The 12,749-nt window shown below is 37.9% G+C and overlaps 1 protein-coding gene across 6 annotated transcripts in view; it reads left to right on the forward strand.

Annotated features, from left to right (window-relative positions):
- VAV3 (vav guanine nucleotide exchange factor 3) overlaps positions 1–12,749 on the forward strand; it is a 184,215-nt gene that overhangs the window by 54,432 nt on the left and 117,034 nt on the right. For 5 of the 6 annotated variants that reach the window (XM_068140975.1, XM_068140977.1, XM_068140971.1 and 2 more), the window contains exon 2: positions 7,758–7,874. In XM_068140975.1, the coding sequence (XP_067997076.1) occupies positions 7,815–7,874 (60 nt within the window). In that variant the 5' untranslated portion in view covers positions 7,758–7,814. Of the gene's footprint in view, positions 1–3,456; positions 3,556–7,757; positions 7,875–12,749 lie in introns of all 6 variants that reach the window. The other variant, XM_068140973.1, reaches the window with a different exon arrangement.

A 12,749-nucleotide genomic window follows, 5' to 3' on the forward strand; every position in this document is an offset into this window, starting at 1 on the left:
TGTGAAGATCTGTATTTCATACTGTAGCTGTTTTTATGGTTTGAGAGTGAATTTGAATTTTTTTGTTCTCCGATCATGAAGGCATTGAATGATCATGTCTTGAGGTTTTCCACTGACTGTTCTGTTTGAATTTTTCATCTATGCTGTAGACTTCAGGGTTGTGTGTCCCCCCCTTTTCATCTTTCTCCTTGTCTGTTTTGATTTTCTTTTTAAACTTCTGTTTCACTGTGTGTCTGTCCCTTTCCTGTGGTCTTTTCATTTCCTTGTCTTCCTCAGGACTGTTTTCTGTGTTCCTTATGTCTTCCTTTTCATTTGTTACAAAGACACTGGGATCTTCAGTGAAAGACATTTTAGGGATGCGGCTCTGGGATGCAAGATAGATAGTGCTAGTCATTTGAAAAGGTAACTAAATACAGGAACCACCTAGCTAATCTCTGTATGCTTTGCATACTTAATGCTGTGTTCCAGTTGCTGGTTCTTTTTGACAAGACACTGCAGGATAGACTCATAACTCTTGCTAACAGGGAACAAAGGGCTACTCAAAAAAATTGTTCTTTGCAGCAGGAGCTCCCACTGAAGCCTCTTATCAATTACACTTGGCAAGTTCCTCTAGTTGGGACTCTGTAGTCTAAAAATTCCCATCTGCTTAGTATCTGTGTGGTTTCCCAAAGGTCTCTTATTTTTCATCTTGCAGTATGTGAAGGAGAAAAGGTTTCTTGCTTCTTCAGACAGCCTAGTGACTCCTGTTCTGATGCAATTGGTAGGACATGAAAGTTGTCTGCTGAATGTTTCCGTGACCATTGCCCAGAAGTTGCCAGTTTCACAGTGTGTAGGAGTGCTTGACCGAAGTGACACAAAAAATTCTAATGCTTTTTTGCTCTCACTTGCTTAATAAATATGATAGTCCCAGCATAGCCAAAGACAGAGTCAGCAATGTATAATAATTCCTGAGCTGTGTTTTAAACTTTTTTTTTTGTTTGCCCTCTGTTAACTCCATATCACTACTAATAAAAGCTGAGCATCCTTTGTGCTTCCTCAGCTTTTTTCCAAGTTTCAATTTCCATTTTCTTTCTTTGAAGCACAGAGAAGAGCCAATGTACATAAACAAAGCTTCATACTCAAGCCAAAATGTAATAGACACAATTGAATAGTAGTCAGTTAGGAATTTTAAGAGGAGCTTTTCTATGAATATTTAATTACTACATTTACTGAGCAAATAAAGAACATGCTATTAATATTCATACAGTGTTAGCAGTGGTTCAAAAGAATTTAATGTATTTTATAGTTCGTATGGCATCCTGTGCATTGTGTAGGCCTTCAAAGAATGCCCACATCTAGTAAGCTAACAACACTACAGATCTCTCTAGTTATTTTTTAATTATCTGAAATTAAGGAATGTCTGTTGTTGTTCTTTGCATAGCACACTAATTAGCCATACTTTTCACGGTTATAGAATGACACCAGTCTTGCATCTTTTGTTACCCAAAAAGTGATTCTTAAGTGAGTATACAAGGAGCTAAGATACAGGCTGTGAGTTGCTGAGGTACTGATAATGAGTGTACCTCTTCCAGAACTCAGTGGGCTATCTCCTCCATCTTCGTTAGTGTGTCTGCTTTGTAACTTTTTGGAGTGCAAAGTTTAGGAGGTATTTAATATTTTGCTTCTTTGTTCCTGCTTAAAGTTTTAAAAATGCTGATCTGTCTGAATGATGGAGATAGATTTCAGAAGAAGAGGCCAAATGCAGAACCTAAACCTGAATTCTTTGGAGTGATCTGTTCTTCCTGTGCATCAACTTCTTTTTAAACTGTAGTTTTCAAGTTAAGGTGCTCTATCCAAGGATGAGGAAAAAGAATAATGCTTACTTCTGGTATTGTGGCACTTCAAATCAGAAAAATCTCTGTAGACAGCCTTGTAGCTTTCATTTGTTTGCTGAAAATAGGATGGTCTTTAAATTCCTTATGGCCATTTTCATTGCCTACCCTTAGTAAAGATTTAAAGATCCTTACAATAAGTGGCACACATAGGAACAATAGAAACATTAAAACTTCCATTCTTGACTCTGGTACTGCTTTTTGCTGGCTTAGGGAAAGGCATTAATAGATGTTGAATTAAGACTTCAGCAGGGACCCTACTTCATTCACTTAGAAATACTTACAGCTATTTTTTACTGCATATAGTGATAATTACTCCTGTTGGCAGAGCAGAACTAATCTAATGTGCTTTGGCTGATGAAATATGTGGGAGAGCCAGGAATGATTTCTGTGTTGAATTGTTAACTCTGAATGTACAATTCTGTCAGTACTGCAGTGTGCCCCTGCGTTGTTGGAGTACCTAGCGTTTTGGTGGTAATGAACACAGAGATATTACAAAAAACTAATCAATTGTGTTATCCAGCAGAGGTGCTCCTATTTTGGTAACACTTTTGGGATTGGTTTGTGAAAGGGGGCATGTGTAGAAAGAGCATGTATGGGGCCTGGCTTGTGGAAGGAGCCCTTGATATAGGAGCAGCTGTATCTGCAAATACCTAATTTTCTTCTTTTATTGGACATAGCTGAAAGAATTTAAAGGAAGTAGACGTTTCCAGTGCCCACACATTATGCAGGACCTGATGAAGCTATTGGATCTGTATCTCTAGTTATGGTTGGTGATGGTTGGGTTGTATGGGTGGTGTGGTGTTGTTTGGTGTTGGTTTTTTTTTTGTGTCTAGGTTCAAGGTGCAATTTTTGTACCTTCACTGTGCTCACAGTGTTCTTGGTCTGTAGCAAGGAGAGTAGGCAGCTCCTGGATCTCTCTTAGATATACACTTAGCAGAGACTAAGCAATATGGAATATATGTTTCTCTTCTCAACACAGTTGTTGCAGCAAATACTGGAACAGCCCTCAGGACATTCTTCTGTTTCAGTGCTTTCTTTCACTGAAATAACTTTGTTAGAATAAACCTTTATTAGAATAAACCAAACCAGGTTGGAAGAGACCTTCAAGATCATCGTGTCCAACCCATCAACCAATCCAACCCACCCAAACAGCTAACCCATGGCACCAAGCACCCCATCAAGTCTCCTCCTGAACACCTTCAATGACGGCGACTCCACCACCTCCCCGGGCAGCCCATTCCATAGCGCAATCACTCTTTCTGTATAGAACTTCTTCCTAACATCCAACCTGAACCTCCCCTGGCGCAGCCTGTGACTGTGTCCTCTTGTTCTGGTACTGGCTGCCTGGGAGAAAAGACCATCATCCGCCTGTCTACAACCTCCCTTCAGGTAGTTGTAGAGAGTGATAAGGTCACCCCTGAGTCTCCTCTTCTCCAGGTTGAGCAACCTTGCACATATCAATCTTGGTGATGGACTGTGGAAAAGCAATTCTTCCAGTTAAATCCATTATGACAATTTTCACATTGTTCCTTGTGCTTAAGAGGTATAACTGCATTATTTTCCTTTTTGCCTTTGTTCTCAGGAACAGAGAGGAAATCTGTTCTCATCAGCATACCAGAAATGGACAGGAAAGGTCAGGAGCCCATGTTTTGCAGTAAGCGCTGAGGTGTAGGGACAGCATGTAAGTGTTATGGCAATGATCTGGTCCTCTTTTATGCTTTTGCCTTCTATGCATGTGTAATTCTGCTTTTCTAAGACCATAAATGGCTAATAGAAAAATATCCCATCTTCACCAGCCTGCATATGCCTCCTTGCATGTCACGTCAGTATTTCATGAATTCAAAATAAGAGTGATTGTGCCTTCTGAGATGTGTGAATTGCAGCCAAATTTGCTTATGTGATTACCTCACCTTTACATATTTTTATTTTTTTGGTGTGCCTGACCTTTCCTCAACTATTTTTGTCATAAAATGTCTGCTTTCACACAGAGCCCCACCATTTTTTTTTTTTTTTTTGCTTGTGTATGCCTACAAAGTCATTTAAAGACTAGTCTGCAAGCTGGGTAGTTTAAAAAGAGGCGCTATTTAGAGGAGGTATAGGAAGGGAATATTTCTATACTTTCCCTGGTATGCCCCTGGTACAGGTTTTGTGGAGAATTGGCGAAGGAGAGTGATCTGTTTTCTGTTTTTACTCTTTTGTCATAGCTTTGTGATGTTGGCTAGGAGTGATTGGCTTCAGTTCTCAGGCAGTTTCTGGGAACCTCCTAAAGTCTGTGTGGGGCCATGAACACAACATGCAAAAAAGCCTGGGAAGTGTGGTGAGGAAGGGATGGGTGTACAGTATTAGCAAGTGTGAATCACACTGGGAAAAAACCCAACACCTTCCCTGAGACACAGTAGCAGTAATCCATTTTGTTCTTAATGCTCCTTTTGAGCTTAGCATCTGTTTAGATTGTCTGAGATACTCAGGCTTCAGTATGTTCTCTACTGTATCCCAAATGTAGTGTGAACCTGATCCAAATACAGGGAAACTGCCAGCTACCTAAGCTTTTTTCCTTGTTTGTGCTGAAATCACTGTAACAAAAAGAAGGTGGAAGTTGAAATAAATAGCTTCCCTCCGTGCCCCCTCCCCCCCATTACTGATAATTAAAAAAACTAAGTTGGAGGTGGAGGAGACCTCTTGTCTGTCCTAAATGCTTGTAATTTCTTGGCCTCTCAGTTTTCACTCGACTGACTGGTGTTGCTTTGTTTGAATTTCATATAAATGTCTCATGGTAGAATTTGATCTTCAGAGCTCATTGTGTTGGTCTCTCAACACCCTTAGGAGTGCTTTCAGTACAAAAAATACATACGGATGCTGAATATTATGGTCTGTACCAGGCCTTTATTCTGTTGAAGTACTTCAGTGCTAAAATATTCTGAGAAATAGCTCTAAGAAATTGATTCCTCCCCCTGCCTTATTTTTCCTTTTTCATTTCATCTTTCACTTCATTAGATGCCTGGTTAGAGAAATCATTCTTCCCTGTGGGCAGCTGTAGTCCTGCTAGTGCTTTTTTGAGTCTAATTAGTAATTTCTATTCAGTTGTATTCTGTGCTCTATTCTGTTGTAAAATATTTCTGTACGTGTCCGTCAGCACAGATGACCATATACTGTGTTGAAAAAGCCTCAAAGTTTGTGAGGTGACAGAAGTGATGGTAGAAAACAGCATGCTTTTTCTATGGAATTCAGCAGTTCGGTTTGCCCACTCTCTTCTGCTTTAAGCTCGGACAAATACAGTCCCAATTAGAAAAACTGTACCTGCTTTTTTAGATAGTAGATTTTTTTTTTTTCCTGAATTTTTTTTTTTCTTACCAAATTAAATTCAGTGCAGAATGCACCAGAGACCATAAAACTCCAGTCTGTTCCATGAAATCTTGTGGTTTACCACAGGAGTTGTACTGTTTCAGCAGCCATATGTTACAGTTCAGCACTAGATTTTTGTTGTATACAGAATTTTCCAGAGGATTTGGACAGTCCAAGAGGGGTGGACTCCTCAGAGTTCCTATTATAATAAAGAAAAATTTCTCACTCAATTGGTCTGAAGAATTTAGCTTATGTTTTGCAATATGAGCCTGCTATCTCTCTCTTTTTCTGCTCTGCCTTGGGCTTCAGATTTTGCTATTGTCCCTCTGACCTTCTGGCTTCTTTATTTTGACTTCTCTAAGGTACAGGACTGAGGAGAGGGAGCATGTGTGGTTGTATAGCTTACTGGGGCCCCTTGTTCTCAGGAGGGGATAAATAAACTGAGTTAAGGTACAAGGTGGGGCTGTGCTGTTGTTAAGCTGTGCATATATCTGTAAATATACTTTTGTAAATACAATTCCATTTTTACTTCCAAATTCTGAGAGTGGTGAATTTGCTCTTTGGGGCAGATTTCCAGAAGAAGTTGTTGGGGGGGATCCAATCCAACCCATAACACCATACAATGACAATTTATTGGTTTGGAGTAGACTACTTATGCTGTGAAACATTAGGGTGCTTTAGGAATTTCTTCATACTCTACATATGCTAATACTGAAAATTTTCCAGGGGGCTGGATGTGCTCTCCTCTCCTGTATATCTGGAGTAGAGACAAATAGAAGCTGTGTTTTTCCCTAGAGTAAACTTTTTCAGACTTTTGCTTTATACTGCAATACTTTTACTGACCCACATTTTAAGGCTTCCGTATTGCCATCTCCTGAGATAGCCATGTAATTGAAAAAGGAAGGGGGGGGGGGGGGGAGGGGGGAAGGCAGCATTAACTTTTCCAGAGAATGTTTTAAAGTTGTATTTTAATGAAGAAAAGCCAGTTTTTGTACTGAAAGACAACATTTCCTGTGGAGGAGATTTTTGGAGATTAAACCAAGTGAGAGATTTCTAGTTCTCCTTGTATCTCTAAAAGACCTGGGAACCCAACTGCTCTTTATGCCTTTAATGATCTCCCTTGTGGTATGCTGAAGTATAATGTTTTTCTTTGTGAAAAACACATTAATGTAGTAGGTTTCCAAATATCCTGAGGACAATGCTTACTAATGAGACACTGCAGATTGGTGCCTTTTTCTCATCGTTAGCAAGGAGGTTTGTCTTCTCTGGAACTTCCTAGATTTTAGGTGTACGCTCTTTTTTTAGTGTGGAGGTTTCTTCTGCTAATTTGTACTTATTCATACAATAAGAACAGTGATAAAGATCTTTGTTTTCATTGAGGAAAAATGTTTCTGTAGATGATAGAGAGTTTTGGAAAACTTTTTGGGTAATAAATAAGATTTTCAAACAAAGTGTTTTAAAAAAAAAACACTTTATCCATTTTATCCTTGTAGCTATTGCAGTTAGCTTAATAGTTTAGTAATAAGCATTTCATTTTCATTTTGTAAGAGAAAATGGATGGGTTCTGAATCATGAGTTGCCCAACTAAACTAAAAACCAGAAGGTTGTCATTGTTCTTCAGTATCTCTGTTAGAATATTCCAATATTATTATTTACTGTTTAGGTACTTCAACATTTCCTTTAAAATGTGGGCTAAGGGAAACTATACCTTGAAATATGCTCTCTCATCTATTTACATATAATTCATAGCAATGGTAATTTAAACATAACAGGCTGATGTCACAAAATTCCCTTCAGATTTGAAGTAACCAATAAACCTTGTGTGTGTGTGGGGAAACCTGCCATTTTGACCTTTTATTATAGGAGACCTTTGTTAATAATTGGGGAAATTTCTCAGAATGGGAAGGGCATTTCATTTGTGCTGATACAGTGAACAGTTCTTTTAGCTATATTAAGAAGCTAAATGCAACTCACTCAAATGCTCTCTAGTAAATCTAGGCCAGATATTAGGCTCATGACAGCTCCTGTCTCCCTTAGCATCCTGCTCTCTTTAGAGGTAAACAATTTAATGCACCTGTAAGCTTTCTTTGCTCTGGCAGACTTCAGCACTACCTAATCTAAACTCAAAACACAGGCTTTAAAAAGGCAGGTGAGTTTTTCCAGTGAGGAAGAAATTTGTCAGTGGTGGTGAGAATTTCAGTGTAAGAAAGTAAATTGGTATTCAAGTTAAATCCGTATTCTGTGTTGGACAAACCTATTGGCCCTTGATGGGTTTTAGGAAAAATAGTAATAAACTTTGGGGAAAAAAATTACCAGAAAATGCTAATCACTTTGTATGTGCCATCTTGTTTTAAAAGCTTGTGGATTCCCAACCCAGTTCTTGGTGCCAGTGTCAAGGTGGAAGAAGCACATAGGTTTTATGTTGCTTAGCCATCTCACCTTGTAATTCAAGAATTTCATGATGTAATTGTGCTCACAGTAAGCATACATGTTGCTAATTGACACACTTGATGCTTAGTGTTTTTCTTTTCTTTCCCCTAGTTTCTTTGCTTGAAGAATATAAGGACTTTTCTTTCGGCATGTTGTGAAATATTTGGGATGAAAAAAAGTGAACTTTTTGAAGCATTCGATTTGTTTGATGTCAGAGATTTCGGAAAGGTAAGGATTCTTATAGTTATATCTTGAGTAACACTGTCTTCTGCTTGAGTGTAGAAGGCTTTCATGCTAGATGTGGTGTAGAAGTTGTGACTAATGGGTGAACATTTGTTGGTTAAAAAAAAAACCCAACAGTGTGGAAGAATTAGGAAAAGCAGAATTATTATACTTCCATTGAAGGGGATACAAAAGGGCAGAGAACACTCTCCAACAGTTCCAAAGGTGTGGAAAGCATAGATGGGTTAAAGGTAAATGAAACGTGAAGATGGCAAACTCTGGTTAAGTGCTGTCTGATGTAATCAGTTTTGATGTAAATAGTGTGGAATAGGAAACCTTGGGCCTATACATAGTGAGACTACATATACTAGAGCGTGTTGCTTTAGCCTCAAGTGCTCAGAATTTAGAATAGAATAGACCAGGTTGGAAGAGACCGTCGAGATCATCGCGTCCAACCTAATTCACTTATGTATCTGCCCTTGGAAATTTTCTTTTGACAATTAGTTTTTAAATCTGTTGTGGGTTTTTTTCCTCTTTTCTCACCCCCCCACCCCCCAATCTGCTGTAAAACTGTCACAGCAGTGGTGGGTTAATGGGACTATTCTAATTTACACTGCATGAAGTATATTCTGTAAGTCAAATTAGTTACTCTATAGGTAAACTTTTTTCCAGTCTATTGCTTGCAGCCTCCTACATATCTTTTGTGTTCTGTCATGGCCAGCATATGTTCAGTTCAGCTTTGGTTTCTGCTTTTGAGTCATAGGGCATCATTGCCTTACTTCACAGGAAAAGGTCTAAAAATTACCTGAAGTTAGACCAAAAATAGTTATTTATTCAAATTTAGTATATTTCAAGTATCACTCTTTTTTTTTAAAGAGATTCTAATTTTATCCGCTAATTTTTATACACTGCTCTTTTTGTAAGCACACAGAGAGTTGAAGGTGATGTAAGAGTGCAAGTGTGAAACAGGGCTGCAATCCGACCTTGGAAATAGTTCAGTGATTACTGTTAGCCAAAATAACCATTTATTTTTCTAGTTTAAAGTCCTTGGAGTATAAAATTAGATAAATCTGGTAATTCTAAGTGTTCTTTAGTTATTCTGAACATTCGTTTGTCCTTGTAAATCATATTTACAACCAAGATTTTGTTAACATTTGATTTTTTTTTTTTACTATTTTGGTGTATTGCTTATTAAAAATGATATATTTTGTTTGTTTTGACTGTGCAAGTAGCAGAGGAATTAAAATAGTTGTTTTTCATTTTTGTCTTACTTAAGGTATGTAATGTAAATCAATTATATTAATGCTTGCTTCAAGTCTTGGAGATCTATGCCCAATGCAGACATTTTTTTTAATCTTGTATTTAATTGCTGAGAATTTCACATTGTGTGCCACATAAACATGAGTAGCCTGTTCTGTTTGGTTTTTTTCATACAGTCTAGTTTTGAAGAAGTATTTTGCAGTGCTGGCTGTTATTTCTGCATTACTGAACACTCAGTAAACAAGTTCTGAATTAAGACAGAATTAAACCCAACAAATTGGTCTCTGGTACTCTTTAATTGTCAGTTTAAAAGCATTTACTTTACAATGCAGTTTTATGTAAATAATAATTGGTTTAAAAAGCAACAAAAAAAGTCTTCTGTCTATGACACTTTTTTTTTTTTTTTTCCTTCCCAAAGTAAATTAGGATGCAGAGACATGGTTTGGGGTATGTGTGTGTGTGTGGGGGATTTTTTTGTTTTTGTTTTGACTGTTTGTTGCCACAGTGTAGCAGAAATAGACTAATTATTCTTCACACTTACATTTCAGTTTAGTGATACTGGACCATTAGGTGTGTAATGGCGCTGCTATTTAACTGTTTTTATTGCATGTTTATGTGGAAGCTTGCCACACAAGTGGAAGTTACATTTAGGTAGGCAGATCTGTATATTTTATTACCCTCTGAATGAGCATGTAGTCAGCTTTGTAAAGCGTTTGAGGCCATTTAAAAAGTGGAGGGAGAAATTACAGCTGTATGAATATATAGCTAGCCTTATGATGAGTTACCTTGGCCGTTTTAACCGTGTTGTGTTTGCAGTTAGCTGAGAATACCTGTGAATGACATGGGATTTCAGTACTGATGACTTCAGAAGCTCTGATGGCTAGTAGCAGCCATGAGAATAAGAAAACTTAGCTTTTTTTCAGATTGTTCTTTGCTTCTCAACTTTCCCCTTCATTATTTGTTTCTTGTGAATTCCAACTCCAGTATAGTTCTAGATCTCCAACCTTTCTGAAGTAACATGTATGCAAAAGGCCAAAATATCAGTGCTGCAGACTTTTCCTCCTGTGTCCCAGTAATTCTAAAAATTCCTTGAACTACTTTCTCTTAATGTGTACAGATACAAAGAAAAAGGATAACATGGTTTACAAAAACACTTTTCCAGTGTTGACCAAATAGATGATAGAATGAGCGAGTGCAGTATCTAAAGCCTCTAACACACCTTCATGTACTGGAAGCTGTCTTGAGATGTCAGAAGTTGTCAGGTACTTATTAAGGGTCAGCTGTAAATAAACTGTAGCTGAGGTGACTCTGTAAGCCTTGCATATTTTGTGCTTTTAAATACTTCAAGTGAATTTGTGAAGAAATGTTTATTCAAGTTGTTGTCTTATGATGGAATATTCTACTTAATATGACAGATTTCAATGACCGATTAAGCATGCTAGTGGAGGGAACAGGAGAAACGTGTCAACTGTAAATGATCAGTGTGCCTTCAAAGAAATAAGATTGAAGGGAATAGCTGGCGATGGAAACAGTCGGGTGTTTTAAAAAATATTCTGATTTTTTTCAAGCCTTTTAAAAAAAATGGCAGCAAAACCATGTGCATGGTAGAAGTAGCAGCTGTATACTGCCATCAGTCATCAAACTTCTAACAGCCTTGTGAAATACCAGTTACAAAATGTTTGATGCAATGGTGAAACTTGCATTTAATAGCTTGGGGTAAGGGAGCTGTTTTCAGCTGCTTTGACATAATGTAAAAATCTGACTTGAACTTTGTACTCTACTTTGCACAGGCTCTTTGATCTCAGTGATTAGAGAGAAGGGTGTATATGATGTGGATGGATATCAGAGGTGAAGTTAAGTACCAGCATAGAGAACAGGTTAAGAAACAGGGAAGCAGGTAACCCCATGAGCACGTTCCTGTTGTGTACATTCTGTGTGACTGATACCAGCTGTTACAAGATGGGTGTTTGTTTCTCTTTCAAGTATAATAACACAGATTTTCTTATTTTTAGATTGATTGTGTTTGAATAAAAAGTGTCTACATTACACAGAAATAGGGTGGTTCTTAAGTCACGTTTTCTAAACCTTCACAGCAGTAGGTTTTCCTTGAATTCTACAGTATTTGCCCATTCCCACTCACCTTTCTATCAGCAGAATTCATTGTCGTTGTGTTGAGTGCCTGATGGAGCATGAAATGCCCTCCCACGCACAAAGGATGCCAGACAGTGTTTTCATTATGAATTCCATGCTGGAGAGTAATTTTTCACTACTGCAGGGTTGTCAGGTTCTTGCCTTTTACCTGTGTGCCAGAATCAACAAATAAATGTTGATACTTGTCCTTTCAGCTCTGGGAGCCCTGTACGCTCTTCTAGCAGCGGGCTTTGCTGTTTGCTACCCTGCAACACATGTTGCTATCCCTGTTCTCTGAAGAAAGTTTGCAGTTTATGTGTTAAAGAAGTGGGAATCTGAGGATTAATTTCAGTGTCTGTTGATGTCAGTAGCTACTTCTTGGCCTCCGAGAGATGTGTTTGACGTCCTGGGTGGGAAAACTGACAGAAAAAGAATTTTTTTTTTTTTGTACTCTGCTTTTGGATATTCTAATCATAACTGAGCTCAGAGTGGGTTTTTATGAGAAAAGTGATGTAATCTGAACATAGCCATGAAGTCCCCTACTAGGAATCCTGCAGTTGATATCTACGAATAACATACAATATTCCGTCATGATTCAAAAAAATAACCAAATAAGGGGATCAAGATATCAATTGCTACCAATCAAACCTGAGCATTTAAAGTCATATAAAATAGTGTCCAGTGTAGCTGTACAGTGGCAATTAAAGGGTAGTTTATGTAAAATCAAGCAACTGCTGTGAAATACACTAAGGCTGTGTAGTTTGAGACCATTTTAGTAACTCAGTGCAAAGAAAATCAAGGCTGTGATGAAGCAGAAAGTTCAACATCCTGATGTGTTAGTGTTCGCTCAGGTTTAAGAGATTGCAGGAAGATCAGGCAGATGTTTGAGACACACCAAAATCAACACAAGAAAGAACAGTTGTTAGAAGAGGAAAAATGGTTAGAAGAAATCTCCAGTAAAACTGAAGCAGTTCAGATGAGCCCTAGTAGTTTCATGTTTCATTTGATGAGAGAGATAATACAGCAAAATATGATCACTTTCACTAATGAAGTTACATTAAAACTACATTAAAACACTGGGGAAAATGCCAAGACATTATGGCATTTTTTGGGTAAAGATACTCAGATAGTGGAAGAGAAATGGTATAAAACCAAGACTTAACATAAAACCAAATTCTGTATCCTCTGAAATCTAGAATTAAAAAAAAAACAACCAAACAATGCAACCACCACCACCAAAAAACCCTTACTGGTTTACTCAAGCTCCCTGTACAATTGGTTTAGTAGCAGCATTTCTATGTTTTCAAGTGTTTCAGGGAGATGGACTGCCTTGGGATGAATGACACTTCAACTCCTTCAAGGTGTGCCTGTGTATGTTGGAAAATGAAGAAACAGAAGATATGGACAGGTTTCAGCTTCTTACTCTGTGGAAATGCTTTGGAAAAAATGATCAAGAAAACACTAGCCTGTTGCAAAACTGTTGAAATGCTT

This window comes from Melanerpes formicivorus, unplaced genomic scaffold (assembly GCF_026170545.1).
Source record: "Melanerpes formicivorus ecotype bairdi unplaced genomic scaffold, bMelFor1.0.p_v2 SCAF_7, whole genome shotgun sequence".
NCBI lineage: Eukaryota > Metazoa > Chordata > Aves > Piciformes > Picidae > Melanerpes > Melanerpes formicivorus.